Source organism: Mytilinidion resinicola (genome assembly GCF_010093595.1).
Source record: "Mytilinidion resinicola strain CBS 304.34 unplaced genomic scaffold BDZ99scaffold_13, whole genome shotgun sequence".
Classification (NCBI taxonomy): domain Eukaryota; kingdom Fungi; phylum Ascomycota; class Dothideomycetes; order Mytilinidiales; family Mytilinidiaceae; genus Mytilinidion; species Mytilinidion resinicola.
Genome location: NW_022985449.1, coordinates 843,032 through 864,683, shown reverse-complemented (window position 1 = coordinate 864,683; position 21,652 = coordinate 843,032). Strand labels below are relative to the sequence as shown.

General features: G+C 51.4%; 11 protein-coding genes across 11 annotated transcripts; 6 read left to right on the top strand and 5 right to left on the bottom strand.

Annotated features, from left to right (window-relative positions):
• Nucleotides 1-252: 252 nt before the first annotated feature.
• BDZ99DRAFT_464768 (uncharacterized protein) lies at nucleotides 253-2,373 on the top strand. The gene is made up of 3 exons (XM_033720401.1): nucleotides 253-523; nucleotides 610-1,758; nucleotides 1,815-2,373. Exons 1-3 carry the CDS (start codon nucleotides 344-346, stop codon nucleotides 2,046-2,048), a joined length of 1,563 nt encoding a protein of 520 aa, XP_033574827.1. The 5' UTR covers nucleotides 253-343; the 3' UTR covers nucleotides 2,049-2,373.
• On the top strand, nucleotides 2,364-2,923 carry BDZ99DRAFT_464767 (uncharacterized protein). The gene has a single exon (XM_033720400.1). It carries the CDS (start codon nucleotides 2,507-2,509, stop codon nucleotides 2,663-2,665), a length of 159 nt encoding a protein of 52 aa, XP_033574826.1. The 5' UTR covers nucleotides 2,364-2,506; the 3' UTR covers nucleotides 2,666-2,923.
• Nucleotides 2,924-5,523: 2,600 nt separating this feature from the next.
• On the bottom strand, nucleotides 5,524-6,592 carry BDZ99DRAFT_500158 (uncharacterized protein; the record flags this gene model as incomplete). The annotated part of the gene is made up of 5 exons (XM_033723701.1): nucleotides 5,524-5,747; nucleotides 5,777-5,961; nucleotides 6,106-6,229; nucleotides 6,292-6,428; nucleotides 6,483-6,592. 5 exons carry the CDS (start codon nucleotides 6,590-6,592, stop codon nucleotides 5,524-5,526), a joined length of 780 nt encoding a protein of 259 aa, XP_033574825.1.
• An 823-nt stretch (nucleotides 6,593-7,415) lies between these two features.
• Nucleotides 7,416-9,831, top strand: BDZ99DRAFT_509989 (glycosyl hydrolase; the record flags this gene model as incomplete). The annotated part of the gene is made up of 7 exons (XM_033724437.1): nucleotides 7,416-7,505; nucleotides 7,559-7,638; nucleotides 7,688-8,401; nucleotides 8,459-8,751; nucleotides 8,800-9,426; nucleotides 9,480-9,544; nucleotides 9,592-9,831. 7 exons carry the CDS (start codon nucleotides 7,416-7,418, stop codon nucleotides 9,799-9,801), a joined length of 2,079 nt encoding a protein of 692 aa, XP_033574824.1. The 3' UTR covers nucleotides 9,802-9,831.
• Nucleotides 9,832-9,891: 60 nt separating this feature from the next.
• Nucleotides 9,892-11,349, bottom strand: BDZ99DRAFT_67373 (bli-3 protein). The gene is made up of 5 exons (XM_033728814.1): nucleotides 11,282-11,349; nucleotides 10,797-11,074; nucleotides 10,605-10,659; nucleotides 10,053-10,400; nucleotides 9,892-10,002 (listed from the first exon to the last, which is right to left on the bottom strand). Exons 2-5 carry the CDS (start codon nucleotides 10,989-10,991, stop codon nucleotides 9,983-9,985), a joined length of 618 nt encoding a protein of 205 aa, XP_033574823.1. The 5' UTR covers nucleotides 10,992-11,074; nucleotides 11,282-11,349; the 3' UTR covers nucleotides 9,892-9,982.
• A 314-nt stretch (nucleotides 11,350-11,663) lies between these two features.
• BDZ99DRAFT_67390 (uncharacterized protein) lies at nucleotides 11,664-12,888 on the bottom strand. Its single transcript, XM_033728815.1, has one exon. It carries the CDS (start codon nucleotides 12,591-12,593, stop codon nucleotides 11,685-11,687), a length of 909 nt encoding a protein of 302 aa, XP_033574822.1. The 5' UTR covers nucleotides 12,594-12,888; the 3' UTR covers nucleotides 11,664-11,684.
• Nucleotides 12,889-12,998: 110 nt separating this feature from the next.
• Nucleotides 12,999-14,933, bottom strand: BDZ99DRAFT_489426 (uncharacterized protein; the record flags this gene model as incomplete). Its single annotated transcript, XM_033722983.1, has 3 exons — nucleotides 12,999-13,403; nucleotides 13,451-14,745; nucleotides 14,792-14,933. The coding sequence occupies 3 exons, from the start codon at nucleotides 14,931-14,933 to the stop codon at nucleotides 12,999-13,001; spliced, it is 1,842 nt and encodes a 613-aa protein (XP_033574821.1).
• Nucleotides 14,934-15,351: 418 nt separating this feature from the next.
• BDZ99DRAFT_500153 (uncharacterized protein) lies at nucleotides 15,352-16,725 on the top strand. Its single transcript, XM_033723700.1, has 3 exons — nucleotides 15,352-15,526; nucleotides 15,575-15,658; nucleotides 15,713-16,725. Exons 1-3 carry the CDS (start codon nucleotides 15,509-15,511, stop codon nucleotides 16,565-16,567), a joined length of 957 nt encoding a protein of 318 aa, XP_033574820.1. The 5' UTR covers nucleotides 15,352-15,508; the 3' UTR covers nucleotides 16,568-16,725.
• Nucleotides 16,726-16,758: 33 nt separating this feature from the next.
• Nucleotides 16,759-17,811, bottom strand: BDZ99DRAFT_464761 (NADH-quinone oxidoreductase). The gene is made up of 3 exons (XM_033720399.1): nucleotides 17,320-17,811; nucleotides 16,983-17,248; nucleotides 16,759-16,934 (listed from the first exon to the last, which is right to left on the bottom strand). The coding sequence occupies exons 1-3, from the start codon at nucleotides 17,604-17,606 to the stop codon at nucleotides 16,804-16,806; spliced, it is 684 nt and encodes a 227-aa protein (XP_033574819.1). The 5' UTR covers nucleotides 17,607-17,811; the 3' UTR covers nucleotides 16,759-16,803.
• Nucleotides 17,812-17,990: 179 nt separating this feature from the next.
• On the top strand, nucleotides 17,991-18,770 carry BDZ99DRAFT_500151 (acyl carrier protein; the record flags this gene model as incomplete). Its single annotated transcript, XM_033723699.1, has 6 exons — nucleotides 17,991-18,215; nucleotides 18,277-18,294; nucleotides 18,349-18,429; nucleotides 18,483-18,531; nucleotides 18,583-18,621; nucleotides 18,671-18,770. The coding sequence occupies 6 exons, from the start codon at nucleotides 17,991-17,993 to the stop codon at nucleotides 18,676-18,678; spliced, it is 420 nt and encodes a 139-aa protein (XP_033574818.1). The 3' UTR covers nucleotides 18,679-18,770.
• Nucleotides 18,771-19,209: 439 nt separating this feature from the next.
• BDZ99DRAFT_67313 (vacuolar protein sorting-associated protein 74) lies at nucleotides 19,210-20,735 on the top strand. Its single transcript, XM_033728813.1, has 4 exons — nucleotides 19,210-19,580; nucleotides 19,636-19,882; nucleotides 19,944-20,437; nucleotides 20,490-20,735. Exons 1-4 carry the CDS (start codon nucleotides 19,311-19,313, stop codon nucleotides 20,538-20,540), a joined length of 1,062 nt encoding a protein of 353 aa, XP_033574817.1. The 5' UTR covers nucleotides 19,210-19,310; the 3' UTR covers nucleotides 20,541-20,735.
• Nucleotides 20,736-21,652: the final 917 nt, after the last annotated feature.

The window sequence follows — 21,652 nt, the reverse complement described above, 5'->3', positions numbered from 1 at the left end:
AAACAGTATACCGCCTATCGACGGTCGTGCAGGGGCAAAATAAAGGCGAGCTCATGCACAGCTACCTTGCTCTTACTTGTGAGGCACTCATACATTTCCTTTAGAGAGTTTTAGCTGATAGCAGGCTCTGCCCGCGTATCGGAGAGATGAAACACGGCTTAGCTTCTAGGGCCATATAAGCGACACCATTTGGCAGTCGGGAAAAGCTTCCTCACGTAAATTCCCACGACGTTGCACCATCTCGAATCCTGTCCGCAACTACCTCCGTCCCCTCACAATTAAGGCTCCCCACACCCACACCTCCTGTATACCATCAGTGGTATCCAATTGTCTCCGCGCCAACATGGCCGATGTAGCAACCCCTTCGGCCGCAACCGTGGCCACTTCCGATGCCACCGCCTCGACTGCTTCCGCCGAGAAGACCAAGCCGCAATTCGTCAAGCCTGAGAAGCCGGACGAGGAGAAATTCCACAAGGAGGAATCGAAAGCTAAGAAGGAGCATGCCGCCGCGCAGGAGAAATTTGTACGAAGTCCTCAATTAAACTTCATACCCTTCACACCCAACATCTGCACGCTTACCTGCCGTGTCTAACTTTATTTCCCTCTTAGAACGCCGCTCGCGCGAAACAAGACCTTGCCCGACCGAACAACAGGGATTCGCCCAATGCAAAGAGGCAGCAAGAGCTCAAGAGCGAATTGAAGAAGATTGGGGAATTGCAGAGAGGGAGCAAGTCTGGAAGGAACGCCATCTTCGAAAAGATGAAGAAGCTCGACGAGCAGATCAAATCCCGGCAGAATGAGCTCAAGACTGCGAAGGGCCGCATCAATTTTCGCACCGTTGACGATGTGGACCGGGAGATCGATCGCCTCCAAAAACAAGTCGATACTGGCACCATGAAGATAGTGGACGAGAAGAAGGCGCTCTCGGAGGTCAGCAATCTGCGTAAGGCACGGAAGAATTTCGACACGTTCGATCAGATGCACAAGGCGATCGACGAGTTGAGGGTCCAACATTTGGAACAGAAGAAGCTACTAGATGACCCTGAGCAGAAGGCGCTTAGCGACAAATATACTGTTCTCCAGAAGGAGTTGGATGGACTCAAAGCTGAGGAGGATGATGCCCACAAGAACTCTAGGTCACTCAAGGAAGAAATGCATAAGGCTCACGCTGAGATGCAAGAGAAATGGGTCGCCCTGAAAGAAATCAGAGACAATTATCACTCCCAGAAGAAGGCTTACTCCGATTACGATTACCAGGCGAGAATGGCTAGGCGAGAAAAGCACAAGCAAGAACAGAAGGAGTGGGAGGCCAACAAGCGGAAAGAGGTCGCGGCACAGAAGCTTGAGGAGGCTAGCGCACCTGCATACCAGGATGACATTATCACTGCCGAAGGCCTCATTCGATACTTCGACCCGTCCGCTATTGCCGCCAAGGAAGAAAGCGCCCCCAGCCAATTCACCGCTGCCGCTCAGCGAACAGTCGATGCTGCTGGTCTGAAAGGTACAAAATTGGTAAAGAAAGATGAAGAGGAGTACTTCATGGGCACTGGAGGCAAAAAGGGGAAGAAGGGAAAGAAGACTAGCGCTCCTAAGCCCGCTACCGAAGGCAAATTCAACCTAAGTATCGGAGTGATTGAGCAACTTTCCAAGTCCGGTGTCGATGCACCATCGAGTCAAGCCGGTGTGCCTGCTGTCGTAGAGAAGCTGAAAGAGAAGCTTGACTTTTGGAAGAAGGACCAGGACCGCAAGACTAAAGAAGTGAGTTGAGGGCACCTAGTGCTATTGCTCTAACAATGAATACTAAAAAACGCTAGAACGTGGCCAAGGCCCAGAAGGAAATCGATCGCCTTGAGGCTGCAGAGGATCAGGCAGAGCATGGCAGCAAAGATACTGCCCGCAAGCCTGCTCAGAAGAACCAGGCTGTGAATGGAGGCCATGTCTCTGCTACTGCGGAACTGGAACAGGAGAAGGACGCTGTGGCCGACGCTGCTGAGGATCTGAAGCAAGCTAGCCTAGAGGACGGTGATGAGGTATTGGCAGATGCTTAAAGGGCTAATAGGCCTACAAAAGGGCGGCTATAGTATAGAGATTGAATGTCTGAGTACGTCACCGCTTTATTAAATGGCAAGGCCTAGCATCTGTTTCTTATTCCCAGACCATAAAAGTCCTGTTTGGATGCAGGAAGGGACTGCATCAAGGCTGATTTATCTACTTGTACTCACAATTTGAGCAGGGGGGCCATGGGAAGCTATTAGATCTTCATTCACTCAACATGCCTGTTCGCAGCTCACTGTACTTCATTTAGCAGCATAGGTTACGTTGAAAAGGTTCAAATCTAATGGCGAATGACCGCTCACCTTAGCTTCTCCACCCGAAACCTATCTCAGCCCGTTCAATTATCCTGGAAGAGCTTTAAAGAATGAGATAGAATCCAACAGATCCCTTTACAAACGTTGACAAGAGAGAACTGAATAAGGATCTCGCCAACGAACCATGTAAAGACGATATGTTCCCATTCGCCATCCTCTGGCTTCTTTTCCGCATTCTGGCCCTTTTTCGTTTCGTCCACTTCCGCATCTGCGGCTGCGTCCACGTTTGCATCATCGTCCGCGTCATCTTTGGCCTTGGCCTTTCCCTTATCCAAGTGCCCATTAGCAATTGCTGAAGCATCCGAGTGGATATCACCGTTCCCCAGGCCGTTTATGCCATTGCCACTGCTAACACTGTTATCATTCGCTCTGCTAGAGCTTTGTTGGTCCTCCATATGCTGGAGGATAATATCTCCATTGTGGCCGCCGTTGTTGACTTCTGGAGCGCCAGTTTCCAGACCCTCCTCATTTACTGGCCCGGTACCATTATTTACTAGCTCGTTAGGTTTATTTGCTGGCCCGTTGGGTTTATTCGCTGGCTCGTTGCCATTAGTTGCTAGCCTGTTGACTCCATTTGCTGACCCGTTCTTGCCGTTGTTAGTTCGCTCCTTTTCCCCCCGACCTGTGCAGCAGCTGGTACAATTATGGTACGCAGCTGCGTACCATCTTATAGGCGAGCTCAGGAAGAAAGCAAAAAGCACCGAGAAGAAAGCGAGATAGACTTCCGAGATCCTGAAGTTCACATAACCGACAGTGATGAACTTGTAGATACCACCACATAGGCGCCCTTTGAGTTCGTCGGGCAACATGTCAACATATCCGGGTTGGTTTCTGTCTTCTCCGCTAGCAATACTCCGGGCACCAAACTGGGCGCGGGCTAGCGAGGACGCGAATAAGTGCTCGACTTCATCTTCCCAGTGTCCGTCGCGTAGCGATTGAGATCTATCCTGGCCTATTCGCTGCTGAGCTATAAGAGCAGTGCCGAGTCGAAGCTTGATAGATTCGTAGGTGTTGGACCGCGCGAGAGCGTACTTCATGAGGTAGTATGCTGGTGCATCTGGGAGACTTGAAGGTAGGGGTTCGTTCATCGCCCAGCACTGACTCCCGCTAGGCGAGCAGAGACGGGTGGTATCGATGCAACCAAGAGGCCTTGCCATCGCGTTCTTGTTGACATGAAAGCCTTCATATTCATCTGTTCTGGGGAAGAGAAGATCGGTGCTCGGTTTCTCGTACAATATGTGAGTTGACTTCACAAATATTATTGTGAAGGTGCTGTCTTGCGGCGGTATGAGAGCTTCAATAGGATCATACAAGTCTCCCTTTCTATTAAGAGTAGTCCCGAAAGTGCTGTATTCTTTATTAGACATCTACTTGTAGAGAGATGTGGCGGGAAGGTACGTACTTTACCCAATAACCCGGAACAAGCCAAGTGAAAGGATCACCGCTTGTGCTGAGAGTCCAATTAGTGTCCACCTTGGAATTATCTCGGTAGTCGAGTTGTTTGCCGTAGTAGTAATGGTACCCGGTCTCGTTGGTCCTGCGAATGATCCATCCTTTAACGTGCCCATGGTCCATATCGAGAGGCGCACAAGATGTTAGTCGACGCCATTTGTAATGATGCGCATCATTAACGCCTAACACGCTCGCATCTTTCAGGCCAGTATCGAAAGCGACGCCGGTGTTGTATCCTAGCCCCGCACAAATGGTTGAGTTACTGAAAGGGCAGTGCTGGTCTTGAGGAGGACGTTGATATGAGATGTTGGCGTTACAAAAGAAGTTGCAACTGGCTGGGCCGGAAGTGGCATCTTGTCCATAACAGGTCTGAGCATAGTCAGCAGCTCGCTTCTCTCTTTTGTACATGTAAAGGTCCGCGCGAGCTGCGGCTTCCTCGCCTCCACGTGTTTCATTGAATTCGAAGAGCCCGCACTTCTGCTCATTCAACAATCCGGCTCTATCATGTGCAATTTTAGCCACAAACACCCTCGCTACTTCCTTGGCAAACCAGAGACCGAGAACGATGGTCACGATGAAGATGAATTCGACCGAGGTAGGTTCACTGGAATCTTTTTTCCGCGCGTCGTTAATCCAGTTTACCACCAGATCTCTCCGCTTCCAGATGCCTCAAGCACTTTGACTGGCCGTGAAAGCAATGGCGCATTTTCGTTCACTGAAGTGTCCTCTTCTTCGCCCCGTTCGACATCTGCATCTGCAAGAACTGGGTTAATGGGTTGCCGATCATTGGCGGCCTTTTTGGGCGTCCTCCACCACTTGTCTATGCCTATTATGCTACTCCACAAGATTTCCCAGAAGTAGACTGAGCATAACATGAAGACTGCACCAGCAGCTGCTTACAGCCAATCGGCGCGATAGTCACTCTACAGAGTCTGATATCCTAAAGACTCGCGTTAGCAACTGTAGAATACAAGAATCGAGGATTGTCTCACTATCACGGCTGAAGTGTGTCCAACGCCCTGTATGAACATCGTCGGAAAGCGACCACATCAAGTCGTGGGTGCAGGATTGCGATTATATCTGCCTGGTTCGTGGTGGTTGGTGGTAGCGCCTAGCTGTTCAGGCTGTATACTCTAGGTATTGATATCTAGGATGTATGACTGTGGGGATGTCCCTGATCGATATAGTTGCTGGTCTGGAGTGATGAGGGAGCTGTTGATTGTCAAACACGCGGAATGAAGTTGGCTCTTGGTTGTATCAGGTAGAGGCTGAGATGTGACCACTTCCTGGGCGCCACGAAGCGACAAGGCTGACGTGCAGAAGCTCACCGGGGCACAACCAGCCAATGAATCAAGGACTGGCTTGCTCAAGATATTTCATCACTCACTTTTCATCTTTGCGAGCTACAGTTGAGCGCGACACGTGTTTATATGTACTGATGAGTCAAGCCTGTACTGGGGCTTCAAATGTCACATATTTTGTATTCTTTGAAATTGGAAGATCATATGACATATATCAATAACGCCTGTATGTAGCACAACCTCGCGTTTCATTGATCAGAAAATCGGAAATCAGAACCAGACTCCGACGCTCTAACCCCTTGTAAATAGCAAGGCATACGCAAAAATTCTCGACATGCGTCCTGTGTGACTCTTCGTAACGTCGTCAAGGACATTCATAATAACCTTCCTCACTCTATAGACTAAGATATCCCATTCCTATCTCGAGACAATCTACCGGCTAGTATCATCACACACGGGGTGTTGACTTTACTCCTGGGGCTGGATTTTCGAGACAGCCCTTGCGTTGATGTCACTCCTAATGTCAACGTAATGAGTATTCGGACGTTGGGGCAGGCGCCGGTGCCCTTGAAGTTATTGTCTGCCGAGAGCGTTCGACATAGCCAGGGTAGCTGGGGGTGGGATCCTGTACGCCCCGAGCCGGTACTGTCTTACTGTTCGGGTGGCTATGCAATGCCATCCCATTACAATATTCCGTCTCGTCCTCTTCCCGCAATTTCCGTCGTTTCCTCTGTTTCCGCCGTCCCTGGCGCTTCCCTAGTTCGTCTTCCTCCTCAGAAATTTGGTTATCTTGGCCGTCTATCTCCTCTTCTTCGTCGTCTCCTGCGTTTGAAGACGGCCTATGGGGCTTGTTCTCCTCACGGTGATTGTTTTCGTAACGATTCTGCTCGTTTTACCGGTGTTTCCAGTAGTCCTCTTCAGACTGAGTGGGACTAATATACGTCAGACCCAACGTCACCATTGAGCACCTGGGGGACTCTCACCTTAGACCTTGGCGGATATTAGAAGAGTTATAAGAGGGAGTGTTACGGGGATGTGTATAGTGGCGCTGCGCTAGAGACGCCGGATAATATTGCGGCGATGGTGAGCTTTGAGTGGCCTGTGAAGCTATGAAGGGGTCATTGGTCTGTCGCATGACAAATCCTGTAGGCGGAGAAGAGCAAACTGACTGTTCGATAACTGTGTTCGGTGCGGATATGTGCGGCCTGAGGTACTATTTGAGAGGTTTTGCGGTCTCAACCGTCCTTCCTGAAGACCCGAGGCTACAGTCTCTTCGGTTTGGGGTAAAGAGCGAGGTTGTTGAGCCCTAGATCGATCTAAATTCCACATAAATGTTCCGAAGCTGCTGCTTGAATCGTACCTTGCTGTCTCGTCGGCTATGGCTCGATACCATACGAGGACACGCTGCTCATCGTAACGATAGTACTGCTGATATGGAACACTCCATGTCCACGAAGAATCGGTGGACATGACGCCCAGGTAGTCTCAATCCACGAGGCCAGTTCGGCAAGGAGAGATCATTATGTTGCGGCTGGAGGCTCTGCACGGCGAAAGAAAGTCACGAGCATTGTGATTATACGCCCTGGTTAAGCGACACCGTTCCATTGGTGAAAAAGTGTTTCGAATACGGTTTCCAGGTTGAGATGGATGCATGCAAGAGGACGCCACCCTCGACAGCTGGCGGGGACATGGTTGGTCGCCCTGTTGTCTTTGACGCCTAGCCCTTCACCAGTGAGCATATGGAAGATCCCAGGGGCACGTGGAGGGAGTCCATGGATATCCCAAGGACAAGTACAGCTAAAGAAGCCGAGAGAATGTACACATTTTCTAGAGCAAACAAGACGAAGTGTCAAAGAAAGGGCTACATGTGATGTTACTACCTTCATAGCCGCATCGCGTAGGAGAAACCTGTAGCTAACAGAACAGTGTCTGCATCTAGGTGATCATATTTTGTCGGTCTCGAAATATAACTCAGGTAATGCGGCCGACATGACACTCTCAGTCAGCCATACAGAGCGGTGCATGTGTCGTGTTGAAGTCTGGTGAGGTACGTAGGTGTGCCGCAGGCTGGTCAAAGCGAGCTCCACCCGCGGGACAGTCATCTTCATGTGTGGCGTAACGATGTCATCGCAACTAACATTCCGTTTTAGTCATCTGAGTATTCATCTTCTCCGCATCATGCTTATATACTGCATTCACTGCAATGAAGCCTTGAGAGCTTTTTTGACAAGACTTCTTCAATCCGTCATTCCATAGCTTCCCTAGAACACTTCCTCCATAGTTGATCGTCAGCATGGCGGCGCCCCTACATCAGAAAGCAACTCAAAATGAAAATAACCCACATGATTGCACATCGATGCGTGCTACTACTGGTTATATGCCCGTGAGACTCTCAATTGAACACTAGCCGGGAAATCCGATGCTAAACCAATTCAGATTGGAGATTACGGGCTCATTGGCAATATGAGAACATGTGCCTTAGTAGCTACGGACGGTGGATTGGACTACATGTGCTGGCGAGTATGACCCCCTCCCTGATTATATGAGAGTGTTAACTCAATTCAGGCCTGAATTTGACTCCCCATCCGTCTTCTGCCGCCTTCTCGACAAGAACAAGGGCGGATACTTCGCCATCAGCCCCAAAAAGGGCCTCAGCCTCACTACCAAGCAGCAATATCTACCAAGCAGTAACGTCTTGCAGACCAGATATCTCCACGAAGATGGTGTACTTAACCTGATCGACTTCTTCCCCCGGCCGAACTCCAAGATCCTAGACGCGCAGGTCCTGAACGAGAAATTGTTTGGCGCGAGGCGAGGCGGCGTGCCCCAGCGGCTGATGCTGAAGAAGTGGCTTGTGAGGCGCGTGGAATGTATCCGCGGCGAAATCGAGGTTGACGTGGAGGTGTTCCCTGCTTTCAATTATGCGCAAGATAAGCACACCACGGAAGTCACTGATCAGAGAGGTGAGACTTCTGAAGGGGAGCTTCGACAGAAGGTCATCTTTCGGTCGAATGATCTGACATTGGAATTGAACGCCACGATTGATTGTGGAGATGATCCGCAGGAAGGATGCCCGTTGCTTGTGTTCTCGAAGAAGGATGAGAAGTCTCCATTGGGGCAGGGAGTCAGTGCCAGCTTCAAGCTCAAGGAGGGCCAGGCAGTATCATTTGTCCTACGTGATCATGAAAACGATGATGATATTGAGCATATCACGACACTTCTCATTGATCAGACTCAGTCGGACACTCAGACATACTGGTTCAATTGGATCTCCCAAAAGTACAGTACCTCCTGAGAAATTGAAGTTAACCTTGCGAGATTTCTAACTCAACCTAGTAAATACAAAGGCCGATGGCGAGAAAAGATCTCCCGAAGCCTCATGATTCTCAAACTGCTCACCTACGAGCCCACGGGCGCCATCATTGCCGCACCCACCTTCTCCCTACCCGAAGACATTGGCGGCTCACGAAATTGGGACTACCGCTTCTCCTGGGTCCGCGACAGCTCTTTCACAATCTACATCTTCCTCCGCATGGGCTTCACCTTAGAAGCAGAAGCCTATATGAACTTCATCAGCGACCGCCTGCGCTACTCCCGCACCCCAGAAGGCGCTCTACCCATCATGTTCAGTATGTCACCCCCTTCCGCACCCCCTCCCCTCTACTAACACCCCCCAGGCATCCGCGGCGACACCGACCTCCCCGAACTCTCACTCCCCCACCTGGACGGTTACCGCGGCAGCAAACCCGTCCGCATCGGCAACGGCGCCGCCTTCCACAAGCAACTTGACATCTACGGCGAGCTGCTCGACACCGTCTACCTGTACAACAAGTACGGCAAGCCCGTGTCCTACGACCAGTGGCTGGCCGTGCGCTCGCTGACCGACTACGTCTGCGGCATCTGGGACACGCCCGACATGTCCATCTGGGAGGTGCGCGGCACGCCGCAGAACTTCGTCTACTCGAAGATCATGCTGTGGGTCGCCATCGACCGCGCGCTGCGGCTCGCGGAGAAGCGGTGCTTCCCGTGCCCGCACCGGGCGGAGTGGCTGGCGACGCGCGATCGGATCTGTGAGGATGTGATGGAGAAGGGGTTTAACCCGGAGCTGGGGGCGTTTGTGCAGAGCTATGAGGCGAGGAATGTGTTGGATAGTGCTGTACTGATTGCGCCGTTGGTGTTTTTTGTGGCGCCGAATGATCCGAGGTTTACGGGGACGTTGGAGGCGATTCTGAGGCCGGTGGAGAAGGGGGGGTTGACGAGTACGGGGTTGGTGTTTCGGTATAATCATGAGAGGAGCGATGATGGTATGTGGCACTTTGGAGAGGGAGATGGTTTGAGGAGGCTAATGTGTGTATAGGGGTTGGTGGGCGCGAGGGTGCGTTTAGTATGTGCACGTTCTGGCTTGTGGAGGCGTTGACTAGAGTGAGTATCTCTTATCCCCCTTAGTGATATTGCTGACACCGTACTAGGCTGGCGCGTATGATAAGAAGTACCTTGTACAAGCTATCAATATCTTCGAGAACATGCTTACGTACGGAAACCACTCGAACATGTTCTCAGAGGAGATAGCACGCTCGGGCGAGCAGCTCGGGAACACGCCACAGGCATTTAGTCATCTTGCTCTCATCAGTGCGGCATTCAACTTGGATAGAATCACGGCAGGGCAAGGAGGTGTTTGATAAGTTTTTGTAATACTAAAGCATTACATTATGCATTATGTATGCTTTTTTATCGTCTCCGGTCGCACTTCCATGCAGGTTTGTGGCCGGTTTCGTCAGTGATTAACATGACACCCTAGACCGCGTGATGTTTCAATCTCGAAGACCTCATTGCTACAAGCTAACCAAGTCCTGAATAGACCTACAGTGCAGTAGAGCGCCCTAAGAAAAGTCAGTTAACCCTCTTCAATGCAAACCAAAATGAAACTCACACTGTGCAATCTCCGCCTCATCCAAGTACCTCAACCTGTTCACGCCGGGCGCCTCTCCCGTCGCCACACCCTTCGCCAGCTCCACAAGTCCACCAATCACCGTGCGCTTGCTGATCGCATACTGAGCAGTCACCGTCTTGACGCGGATGAGGCAGATACGCGGGTCCGAAGGACCACCATCGTGGACGCCGTCTCCCAGGTCTCCGATCCAGGCCTTCAGCGCTGGAGAGTAGTACTTCTCGACGTCGGCGCGGTCGGTACTGATGCTCGCTTTGCCGCTGAGAGAGGCCCATTCGCCTGAAGAGTTGAGAAAACCGAGGTTGATGTCGGAGTCAGAAGCGAGGTCGTCTAAAAATGGCAATAAGGTTAGCAAATCATTCAAATCCAGAGTGAGAACACCGTTATTGATTTCTTGTTATAGGTACTGTTGCGTGGGACACTTCTTCAGGGGATTCCAAGACACCGCTGTGGTTGTCTCGAAACACTTCCTGAGTAGTCTTTCAAACGGACAGATTGCTGGAAACTTTTTATCTGTGTCGGGGGTTTACGTACCGGTTTTGCCGGATTCAGTGTTGGAGTGGAAGATTAGATCGACGCCGTTGCCTTCCTGGAGAGGGGATTAGAGAGGTAATGAGGAGCGGGGAAGGCAGGGCGAGAAAGTAATGGGGTGGAGACTGGAAGTAACACCCGATTTGGGATGAAACGTGAGATTTGTGGGGCTTCAAACATAGAACAAGAACTAACCTTCGCAGCGAGGGCCATGCAGCGCGAGGCAAGAAGGCCACTGCTCTCTATTCTCGTAGTCATCATGCAGAACTTGCTCTTGTCGATGAAGGCGACCAGGTCCTCGACCTTGTCCTTGAGAGATGCGACCTCACTGTTCTTCTCTTTGTACGGGTCGGCGGCCTTGTTGCCGGTGTCTGCGTTGGAGAAAGACATGTCGAAGAGAAGGAAGGTTGGATTGGTAACTTGGGATGGGGAGAGTAGGTGGGTTGTTGTGTAAAGGTTCTGAGGATTGGTGCCTAGCTGAAAGATTAGTATGATCTGGGTTTGGTAGAGGGTGAGCGAGAGGTCAAATGTAAGCCGGGCTGACAGAGTAACTGAGGAATTGAAACTTGTTGTGAAAGACCCCTCAATGTGTTTGGTGACGTCTGCTTGCTCGCGATGGTACTCTTCGTTGATGAAATCGAGCGGGTACCGCCTGCGTTGACTGTTGAGATGTCACATACCTAGATGAAGTTGATTCAGAGTTTCTTACAAAAGCAGAAACAATTGAGAGACAAGTCGAGCAAAAAGAAAGAGTAGGAGGTGATGAGTCTTTGACGTCATTGTAACTAAGTAGCAGCGGTCACGTGTGTACTTTAGTCAATGACCTGTAGCCCCCAAAGGTCCCTAGCTTAATTCTCAAACGTATCCTTAGTATCTTCCATGAAAACACTCTCGCGTCTTGTGAAATTGAAAGAAAAAGCCTCAGGTACCGGACCGAAACACCACACATCCACCATAGAGTCGAAAGTCAAGGCCAGTCTTAGTCTCAGTCATTCATCCACAATCTCAAACCCCCAATGCACATCTGCTACCGGTAGTTAGAAATTCGGTAAACTATGTGATGACTGTCGACCAGCCAGACAGCTAGTTGAAGTCGCCTATGGCGTTCCAACCCATCACACAACTAGCACCTTTTCCAGTCGGAATGATCCAGTCATTGCCAGTCCTGCCTTCCGGATTCTCGACAGGGTCCATGTACTCATAATGCTTCGCAGTAACCCCATGCCTCCCCGGGCCATAATCATCTTTGTCCTGTGGTTTGGCTGCGATGCGCTTCAACGTCTCGATTCTGTATGAACTCGCGGAGTGCACGTTGCCGGGACGAAGGCTAGTTCGGGGAGCGGGAGAGCTGTCATCACTGCTGCTCTCGTTCTTCGGGGCGTATGGATGGTAGGTCTTGTCCTTGGCACGGTTGCGGTCGTAAGACATTGACCAAAAGGTGCCGTTGACGGCCAGACGCCCACGAGTAGGCGCGATGGGGACAGGCTGGCCGATTTTAGTCATTGTGTTCCCAATGATTTCCTCTCTCAGATCTGGTTCCATCTTGCCCGTGATTTCCACCTCACGTACATTACGGATTCCGAGGAGTGCGCCCACGAAAGCCTTCTCCTGCGATATGACACTAAAGGGTGTTTCTTCCTTCTCTTTGACAGTCGCCCTGCCGGAGAGCAGGCCTTCGAGTCGCTTGTCGACATACCAAGAAGCAACTGGTGAGATGGTGTTGTAAGTTTGCCGAGTGAAAAGTATCATGCCCTCCACCTTGATCACAATCTTGGTGATGTTGTGTGGATTGCGATTGTAGTCAGGTTGGAACTGCTTGAAAGCCATCGCTAGGAGATCATCTTTGTAGTCGCAGAATTCGTTGGCGTTAAGAGTGAGCTCAATAGATCGTATGTCCGTAATACGACGCTGCGTGGCGAGATAGAAAAACGCCTTTACATCTTCAAGCGACTTGATTGTGACTGCGATGGGGTTGCGGGGATGGCATGGCATGATTCTGAAGCCTTGTGTTGGGAAAAGGAGAGGTGGTGTGACGGGCGTTGTAGTCGGATTCCAAGTTGATGGGTTTATGTAGCTGGCCGCTCTTACCACGCTGTTCTGAGATGGTGAATACGAAAGTGAGACTTCAAAGGTGAAAAAAGGACCTCCAAACCTCAGAGGTGCAAAAATGGCTACCGGGGCGCACCTGCCTCGGCCAAGCAAACGCGACAGAATTTGATGAACCGTCGCTGGCTCTTGACGGTGGGCGAAGGGCCACGCAAAAATCGCTAAAGACAAGGGCTAGAGACCTAGATTTTTCTTGGAGACTACTCAGGAAACTCTTTACCACTTATCTTAGCTTCTCTTAATTTGTGAAGACTAGGAAGAATCTAGCGTTCCAAGCCCCCCCTCACCCGTTTAGTATCCATCAAAACTGGTGTCCGCTCTTCGAGACTTCCCATCAACCTTTTCATAGACTCGCCAATAAAGCGCCATGTTAGCAGCCACTAGAAGATCCATCATCTTTAAGCCCTCGTCTTCAATAATGAGCTTCCCTAGTTTTGCTTGTTTGCCTCCGAACCCTCCGCCAGCTTGTTCCTGACCTAATGAGAGGTCCAACTTGGACATGTCATCCTGAAGCGACTTATGCCGACCGTGACGAGGCCTGAAGAAGGAAGATCGCTTGGAGGAGCCGTCGTCGCCTTTTGGTGTCGACGGCAACAGGGAGGTGCTAGGCAGATTGAAGCGTAGTTCACTGACATTGGCAGCGATGGGAAAGGATGATGCGGCGCCTTGATGCCCGCCAGACATGATATGCTTGCACTGCGCTTCCTGTCAGCGATGTCGAATCTGCGGTATGGCTGCCATACCTTTAAAGACCGCCCTGTACCACCAGTCGAAAATTCACACCGTCCATTCCACGGGCTTGTGAAGGCATACCCGCGAAAGCTGGAAGAGCGCTTCTCAGGTATTTGAACAGTGGCATAGGCCTGGTCATCTCGACGTTGGAATGGAGCGGGTGGGCGGTTGTAATCTGCTGATAGCCGTTCGTCATATCTACCTTCCGAACTCTTTCGTGGGACATCTAATCCAGTGCTAGAGTCGTACGAGTTGAGTCGTCGATGTCCGAAAGATTTGTCGTTGTGCCTTGCACCCTCCATCCACAGCCGCCTCTTGAAGACTGTTTCGCTCGGAACATTATCACTTTTTGCGGACATGTTGTTAGCCAGGTCCTTTAAAGTCTTAGCAGATACGCCATTATCTCCCACAACCGCAGACGGGAGGCCTTCCGAGGTGTTCAGGAATTTTGAGTATCCAATGTTGTTTATCTCAATATACATTGGAGCTCCGGCGCGCCTGCTCTTTTGGGTTACAGCTGGATTATTTAAGCTGGAAGAAGATACTTCGACAATAGGAGGGTCTTCGATCCGCGCAACATTCCACTGAGAAGAGGAAGATGGGTCCCGCCGAATGAGAGTAAGTGAAGCTCCAAAGAAATTAGGCGTGTCTGGTCTTTCTGGGCTCGCGGAGAGCGGCCCCAGCGTATTGTGAGCTGGGGACACCTGCGCGCCGTATGAGTTCTGTGCTATTGGCCTCGAAGGAAAAGGTTCTCGAAATGCGGGAGGATAGTTTTCCTGGGACGATCGATATGGGTCGTTTCTTAAGCTGGGGTCCACAGGATACGGTGGCCGTGGGGGTAATGGATGCTGTTCAGATGGCCTACGGGGAGGCAATATCGGAAGCTGTTCGCCATTGTGCGATCCAGTCTGGTCAGCAGATCGACCCCGGTAATCGTCTCGGGCATCTGGTCGCGGGTAATTCGACTGGATGCTTTCATGGCGATTGTCAATGACTGTTCTTGGAGCTAACGGTGACGTTGAGAGCGGTTTCCTCTGCATCACGTGGGGTGAATTCGTTGACGGTGGATAAGGTGATTGCTGTGGAGTCAGAAGATTATTGTTATAATGCGAATTACTAGGAGCCACGGCTTTCCTATGCACCGGAGGGGGCGGAGGAGCTTCTGTTCCTGTTTCTTGGTTCTCGACGGGATCGTCGAGAAGTTCGGCGTCTTCTGGTTGATCTATATGTAGGTAATATAGACAGCTTTGAACATCTTCTGCCGTCACGACTTTCTCCATAGGTTTCATGGGAGTGAGGAAGACATCTAAACAATTAGCTGTCTGATACGCGGCTCTACGTAGCATCCATACCTCTGCTTCCGGGAACCCGAGCTATGTACAGCACCAATGGCTCATGCCTCTCGTGAGTAGGATTCCGTGGATAGCGTGGCGGTTGGGACGCAAGTGCAGTGAGATTTGATAGTGACCTCGCTTCAATGGCAGCAGAAGCCATCGTTCTTGCTGACAGACTGGACCTCGAAAGCGAGCAAGTGGAACTGGGGTCACGCTTCGGATGCAGGTGGGATGGACAAAGTAGCAGGTGAGGGTTTATGATTTATGAAACATGCCGGAATATAGGCCTAGCTGTGTAGCGCTGTTACGTGTTATACACGAAAGCTTAAGCTCATTTTCTCGAAGCAGGCATCCAGTTCAGGATTTACGTGGCAGCAGTGGCTGTGCAAGCCGGGAGTCCGTCCTCAGTGTTAGGTGGTCGACGCGTCTGCTTAACTCGTACGACGGCCGCAGCGGTGAAGAGCTGTGGCAAACAAGATCCAGAGCATATGTAGACAGAAATAGTCTCCTAGATACACCGCTGAGAGTGAATGGGTCTGGGGTCCGCATTCGCGTAATCCTTCCAAAACACGCGCCAAGCCCGCGGTCTCTCTTCCGCAGACAGAAAAAGTTCGCGGGCATAGCTCTCACATCCAACACGCGACAATTACTACCAACGATTGCTCGTGCATTGTACAGCCAAGAAATTGTATTCTCAAGCTTGCAGAAGTCACCTGTACCTCATCTACGCCCGAAATGGCGGACGACTTAGAGGTATGTTTGTTTCCCGTTGTTGCATGACAAAAGACTAAATGCGCCCAGGAACGTCTTAAAAGCCATGCCCGAGCTTTCGAGGGCTTGATGTCGCTGATCCCAGCTAAGCACTACTACGGCGAAGATACAAGCGTACGTCTATATTTACGTATCTGTCTAAAATCACCAGACTCACACTTCCGCCAGGATCAATGGCAACGGAAAAAGCAGACGAAAAAGCAGAAACGAGAGGCCAAACGTGCGAAGCTAGACCCAAGCTCCTACAAGAGCGCCAAAGATGTCATGGACGAGAACGAACGGAAGCGGAAGCGGGAGTTGGAAGCGGAGGATGCTTCGGACATCGGAGGAGAGGGGAAAGAGCGACCGCAGGAGGGCTTGAAAGCAAAGGGCAAAAAGGCGAAGAAGTTGAAGCTAAACGGCGCTAAAGCAGACAAAACCAAGACGCCGAAGGGAGAGCAAGATGATGCAGAGGGCGTCGTCGAGGAGATAGTACCAAAGAAGTCGAAAGCAGAGAAGAGGAGGGAGAAGGATCAGAGGAAAAAGGAGAAGCAAGCGAAGCTGAAGGAGAAAGTAGAGGCGAGGAAAGCACGGAAAGATGAGGCTGCTACTGAGAAACCTGTCGACGCAGTGCAAGAAGAAGCGGCCAATTCGGACGAGGACGCAGCCAATGGCGATGACATTGAGCAAATTGATGTCAGCGGGTTAGTCGAGGACGAACATACGGACTCCCAGGAAAGTGCGGCATCCACGCCAGTACCAGGAGGGGAAGACGACAGGGAAGATAAAGTGGAGGATTCCACAGAAACACAGGCGCAACGGGATGCCATGAAGGCTAAACTCCAGGCTCAAATCAAGGAGCTACGTGCCCAGCGGAAGGCAGACAGTACAGTAAGAAAGTCAGGGCAGAACAAGCAGAAGATCATTGATGCCAGACGGCGAAAAGAAGAACTCAAAAAAGCGGCAAGAAAAGAACTGAGAAAGGAAGACAAGGTGGGTAAAAAAAAAGGCAAGGAAGGCAAAAGTAAGGCCAAGTCTGGGTGATAGCAGAAATGACTGGGCAGCAAAAGCATGATGCATCAAACACAATTATTGAATTGAGCGTGTTGGGCCCAATTGCATGATACCATAATGAAAGCATGATTTTCACATTATCACTCATGCAGACATATAAAACTGTTACAAAGGGATGCTTTCTAGGGAGCGCTTATAGTTACATCCATGCAATTCTCGTCGCTCCAGCTCTGAAATATTTACATTTCGACAATCTCGAAACCCCATTACCGGTAGGGTGCGTCTGCGCGAGCAGCTGCCGCTATCTCTGGCTCCCACTTGTCTCCGTTCATCAACAGTTTCTCTTTGTTATAGAGCAACTCTTCCCGAGTCTCAGTTGCATATTCCGCGTTGGGACCTATGATGTTCAGCAAAAGCCCATACCCACGTAGACTTCATGACGTACCTTCAACAATTGCATCAACGGGGCAGCTCTCCTGACACAGGCCGCAGTATATGCACTTGGTCATATCGATATCGTATCTCGTCGTCCTCCTGCTACCATCCTCACGCTCCTCAGCCTCAATTGTGATGGCCTGGGCCGGGCAGATAGCTTCACACAACTTGCATGCAATGCAGCGCTCCTCCCCTGTAGGATATCGTCGGAGGGCGTGTTCCCCGCGGAATCGTGGCGAGATTGGGCCTTTCTCGAATGGATAGTATATCGTGTACCTTCAGATTTGATTAATCCACTATTACGAAGCTTGGCGGAGAGGTCTTAGGCCTCAATGGTGTAAACTCACGGTGGACGGAAGTACTGCTCCAAGGACACCCACATCCCTCGCATCATCTCCATCAGCAAGAAGTACTTTCCAGCCTTATCGAGCGCGCTCTCGCCAGAGTCCTGCTCTCTCTTCGGTGGGGCCAGCCTGAAGCCTGCTGGCGGGGGTCCTACTGGAGTGGCGGCCCGGAATGCTGTGGTGGAGAAGAAAGCGGCGGTCGCGGGTGAAGGGATTCGGGAGGCCCTGAGCAATGCTACGCCGCGTTGGCCGTGGGCCAGCATCATCAATGGCCTCGTCGCGCTGGCCATTGTGTGCGCAAGGTCGAAGGGAGTGGAGTGCGGGCTTCGGGGTGGGTTGGTGGCAATGGGTTGTCGTCGGGTGTTGAAGCTCTGAAGTTCAGGAAGTTGCCGCAGTAATCAAGGCGTCTCTATTCGTCCACAGCGTTGAGGTGCAAGCCACGCGCAACGCAGATAACAGAAGAATCAAATTCGAGGAGAATTGAAACACGCGCCTTCTAAAGTAGGATCCTTAGTATCAGCTCCATGCTATTTGTGTTGGGCATTTTACGAAGAGGTAGATTTAGCATCACGTGATCCAAATATCTACTGCATCATTCCGCTTTCTTCAGTGCTACATCTCCAACTACGCTCCATCACCCCATCACCGCCAACACTCCGCCTACATCACGCACCATGTTCCGAACTGCCATCCTCAGGACAGCACGAGCTGCTTCCCGGGCTGCCCCCCGTTTCCAGACGCCAATTGCCCGACCGGCCGCGCGAAGCTCTCTCTTCCAGTCAAAGCAAATAACTCCGGCTATCAGCTTCCAATCGGTACGATGCTACTCGGCGCCAACAGGACTGTCCAAGGATGAGGTCGAAGGCAGGATATTGGATCTGTTGAAGAACTTCGACAAGGTGCGTACGGGGGTAATGCAATGGGACCTCGCGGATGTAGTGGCTAATATTGGGGATGCAGGTCAGCGACGCCTCGAAGGTAAATCGAACCCGTAGAATCTCTAAGGTATGAGAGAAGACTCATTGGATATAGTTGTCCCCATCTTCGCACTTCTCAAACGACCTCGGCCTTGACAGTCTCGATACCGTGGAGGTGGTTATGGCGATTGAGGAGGTCAGTCATCCCCGCTGTAGATGCTTTTGGTCAGTCGGCTAATACCTAAGCAGGAGTTCAGCATTGAGATCCCAGATAAGGAGGCGGATGCTATTCACAGCAGTACGTGGGATATCACCTCTATCTACGGGCATGATACTAACGAACTGCTAGTTGACAAGGCAGTGTCATACATTCTGAGCCAGCCTGATGGTAAGTCTACGCGTGTGAGCTTCTTGGAATTATACTAATGCACCAACAGCGCACTAAACTGCTCGCCGGTACTGGGACCGTTGCTTGGGGAGGATGGGTTGGGATACTGGCTTTTCGGGCGCATCCATGGATCTGCGTAGATAGCCCCGAACTCTGTTATATATTCTCTACGTGCGAGTCTTGGCCATAGGACTTTGCACGCGTGTACTATCGCATAAAACTCTTGTTCACTCATACAGTCTGCCATCATATGAAGTCTTTTGATACATTTTGAGATATCGCATATAGGCAAACCTGAAGACTGAGTGATCTTGCTAGGCCACCTCCGTCTACGCTATACCGTAATTATCCACTTTCCAAAGGGAATACTGGAATCGAACAATTGGTGTGCCTTCTTCGCTCCAAAAAAAAAGCCTTGGCGAGGGCTTTCGTTAACCTACCTATCTGGCTTCACCACCGCAACATCGAGAGCGGAACACCGAGCTGATATCCTTCAACACCGCACACAATCACTACTGGGCTCCGCCTTAAAGAAACACACCCGGTTCTCAGCGACGATTTGACACCTCGTATACCCACCGCTGCGTCCCGCATGCCAACTTAGACTGCGCGGCCCACCCCTGCGCTCACACCGAGCCTTGAGCCCTCCACCCACCAGCCCTTGATCAACCTTCACAACACCCCCGCAGATGGCTTCCACAACTTCTGGTCTCACACGCAGGCGAGGAGGGGCCACTGCTGGCGGTGCAGGCGCCGACAGTGAAGATGCCAGCCGAGTGAGCTCGCCCGTGCCTAGGCGCAACGAAGATCGAGCGCCGGAGACGTCGTATGAGAACTCTGAGAATGGACACAAGATTGCGTTCGACCCGCGGGATATCAGCGAGAGCGCCGAGAGGAACAAGCAGCCGAAGTTGACCTTGATGGAGGAGGTGCTTCTGATGGGCTTGAAAGACAAGCAGGTCAGTGGTTATGCTATTCTTGGGGAACTGGACTAGTCTGATATCTTGTGAACAGGGCTATCTCTCCTTTTGGAACGACAATATATCGTATGCGCTGCGAGGATGTATCGTCATCGAACTGGCGTTCAGGGGGCGTGTGAGCATGCAAAAGGATTCATCGCGGCGGCGCTTTCCCCTGGCAGACCGGGTCATTGAGGTCGTTGATGATACTCTGACTGGCGAGGTTCTGCTTGACGAAGCACTCAAAATGATGAAGTCGAGCGAGAAGATGAGCGTCAACTCGTGGATTGATCTTATGAGCGGTAAGGATTGGAGGTGCATGCTGTTCATTTTACATCATGAGCTAATTATTCCTCTTTATAGGCGAGACCTGGAATCTGATGAAGATTGGCTATCAACTAAAGCAAGTCCGCGAACGACTCGCTAAAGGCCTCGTGGACAAGGGCATCCTCCGCACCGAGAAGAAGAACTTCCTCTTATTCGACATGGCAACACATCCTGTGGCAGACGGTGGAGCGAAGGACGAGATAAGACGCAGGGTGAGGAACGTCCTCACAAGTCGGACTGTCGTGCTCCCGGCGAGCCAGTTCCTCCCTGAAGAAATGGAGTTCCGATACTTGCGAACGATTGCTATGGTCTGCGCGGCGTACGCGGCGAATGTCCTCGAAAACGCGCTCTCAACACTTGGACACGAGGCACGAGAACGAGCCTTTGCCCAGGTTGACGAACTTCTCGCCGAATACTCCCAATGGCCCTTTGGCAAGCGAGCTGGAGGGTCTGCGGGAGTGGGTGCAAACTTGGGCCAGGTCATCACTGACGAAATCAACGCTGGCAAGGACAAGGAGCTGCAGCTTGAGGTGAGTGGAATTCCCCCTAATACCGCGTGCTCGATGCTGACATAGTTGCTAGGTCGTGGCTGCGTGCTTGAGCGTGTTTACAAGGCTTGACTCTTTGCTCTGAAAGTTAGCTGAGACGTTTCGACTAATTCGTCTAGAGTAGTCGCCTTAACGGTGTGCCCGCTGAAGCTATAATGTAGCAAAGGTCTTGTGGAAGGACGCGCAATTCCTAGGGATGCTGCAAAGCTATTTGGGAGATCAGGGACATAAACAGGTCACTGGGATATTGGGCTCGGTATTCGCGATTCGAACTTTCGGTTTTCATCAGAGTGCAGCAGTGCCTTGGGGGTGTTTGCGTATGGCGTCCGCAGGGTTTTCAAGCACTGTATTAGCACCACTCCTCGTTTGCTCGGTCTTTGTGAGCGGTTTTCCTCAGGCTAGGGATAAAATGGAGAACTGGGCTGCAATTGCTACACCACTCATGTCTGTCGCCTTGCTGCCGATACCTATGCTATGTTGTTCGCGCCTCTCTCCTTGATGCCAATACCTCTGCCACAGTGCCTTGATATAGAAATCCGTACACTTTGCTGCCACTATTTGGGGCGCTCCAGCGTACTAATAAAAATCGGGTGTAGTGGACACGCTCCTAATCTGCGTACACGCTGCTGATGCTGCCTGGGGTAGCGTCGCGAGTTTACCGGTTGTGCAAAATGCCGAATTTCTTTCTTATCGAGAATGCTGAAAACACTATGAACAACTCTTCTCTCTCTGCTAGCGTCGATGTCTAGTCCTCAACGGATCGTGCTGACTTATCCATCACGTGATGCAGCTTGAAACGCAGCTTGATCCATCCTCTCGCTGCAATGCTCCTCAGGCTTCAATATAGCCTCAGCCCAATAACAGCCGTGGTCCCCAGCTGAAACACTGCGCCGCGACTCGCTGGCCAACCCGCTGTGTCGTTGCCGTCGTCGCTGCAGGGGCGGTCTAAGCCACGTCAGGTCGGCAAAGGCGGCGGACAAGCGCCTTGCTCCCATCCTCATCGGCTGCCCGTAACACGCACGCCTCCACGAATTGGCATTCCGAGCTTATCCTTTGCCGCGCCTAAACCACCCAGGGGAGGACAAAGCAGCCTTCATTCCGGTCCCTCTCCGCCCTTGTGCCCGCCCGAGTCCTGCGCGCTGCTGCCCCGTGATCGGCAAGTCTTCCCTCAGCGAACCAGGAGCGCCGGGAATTGTC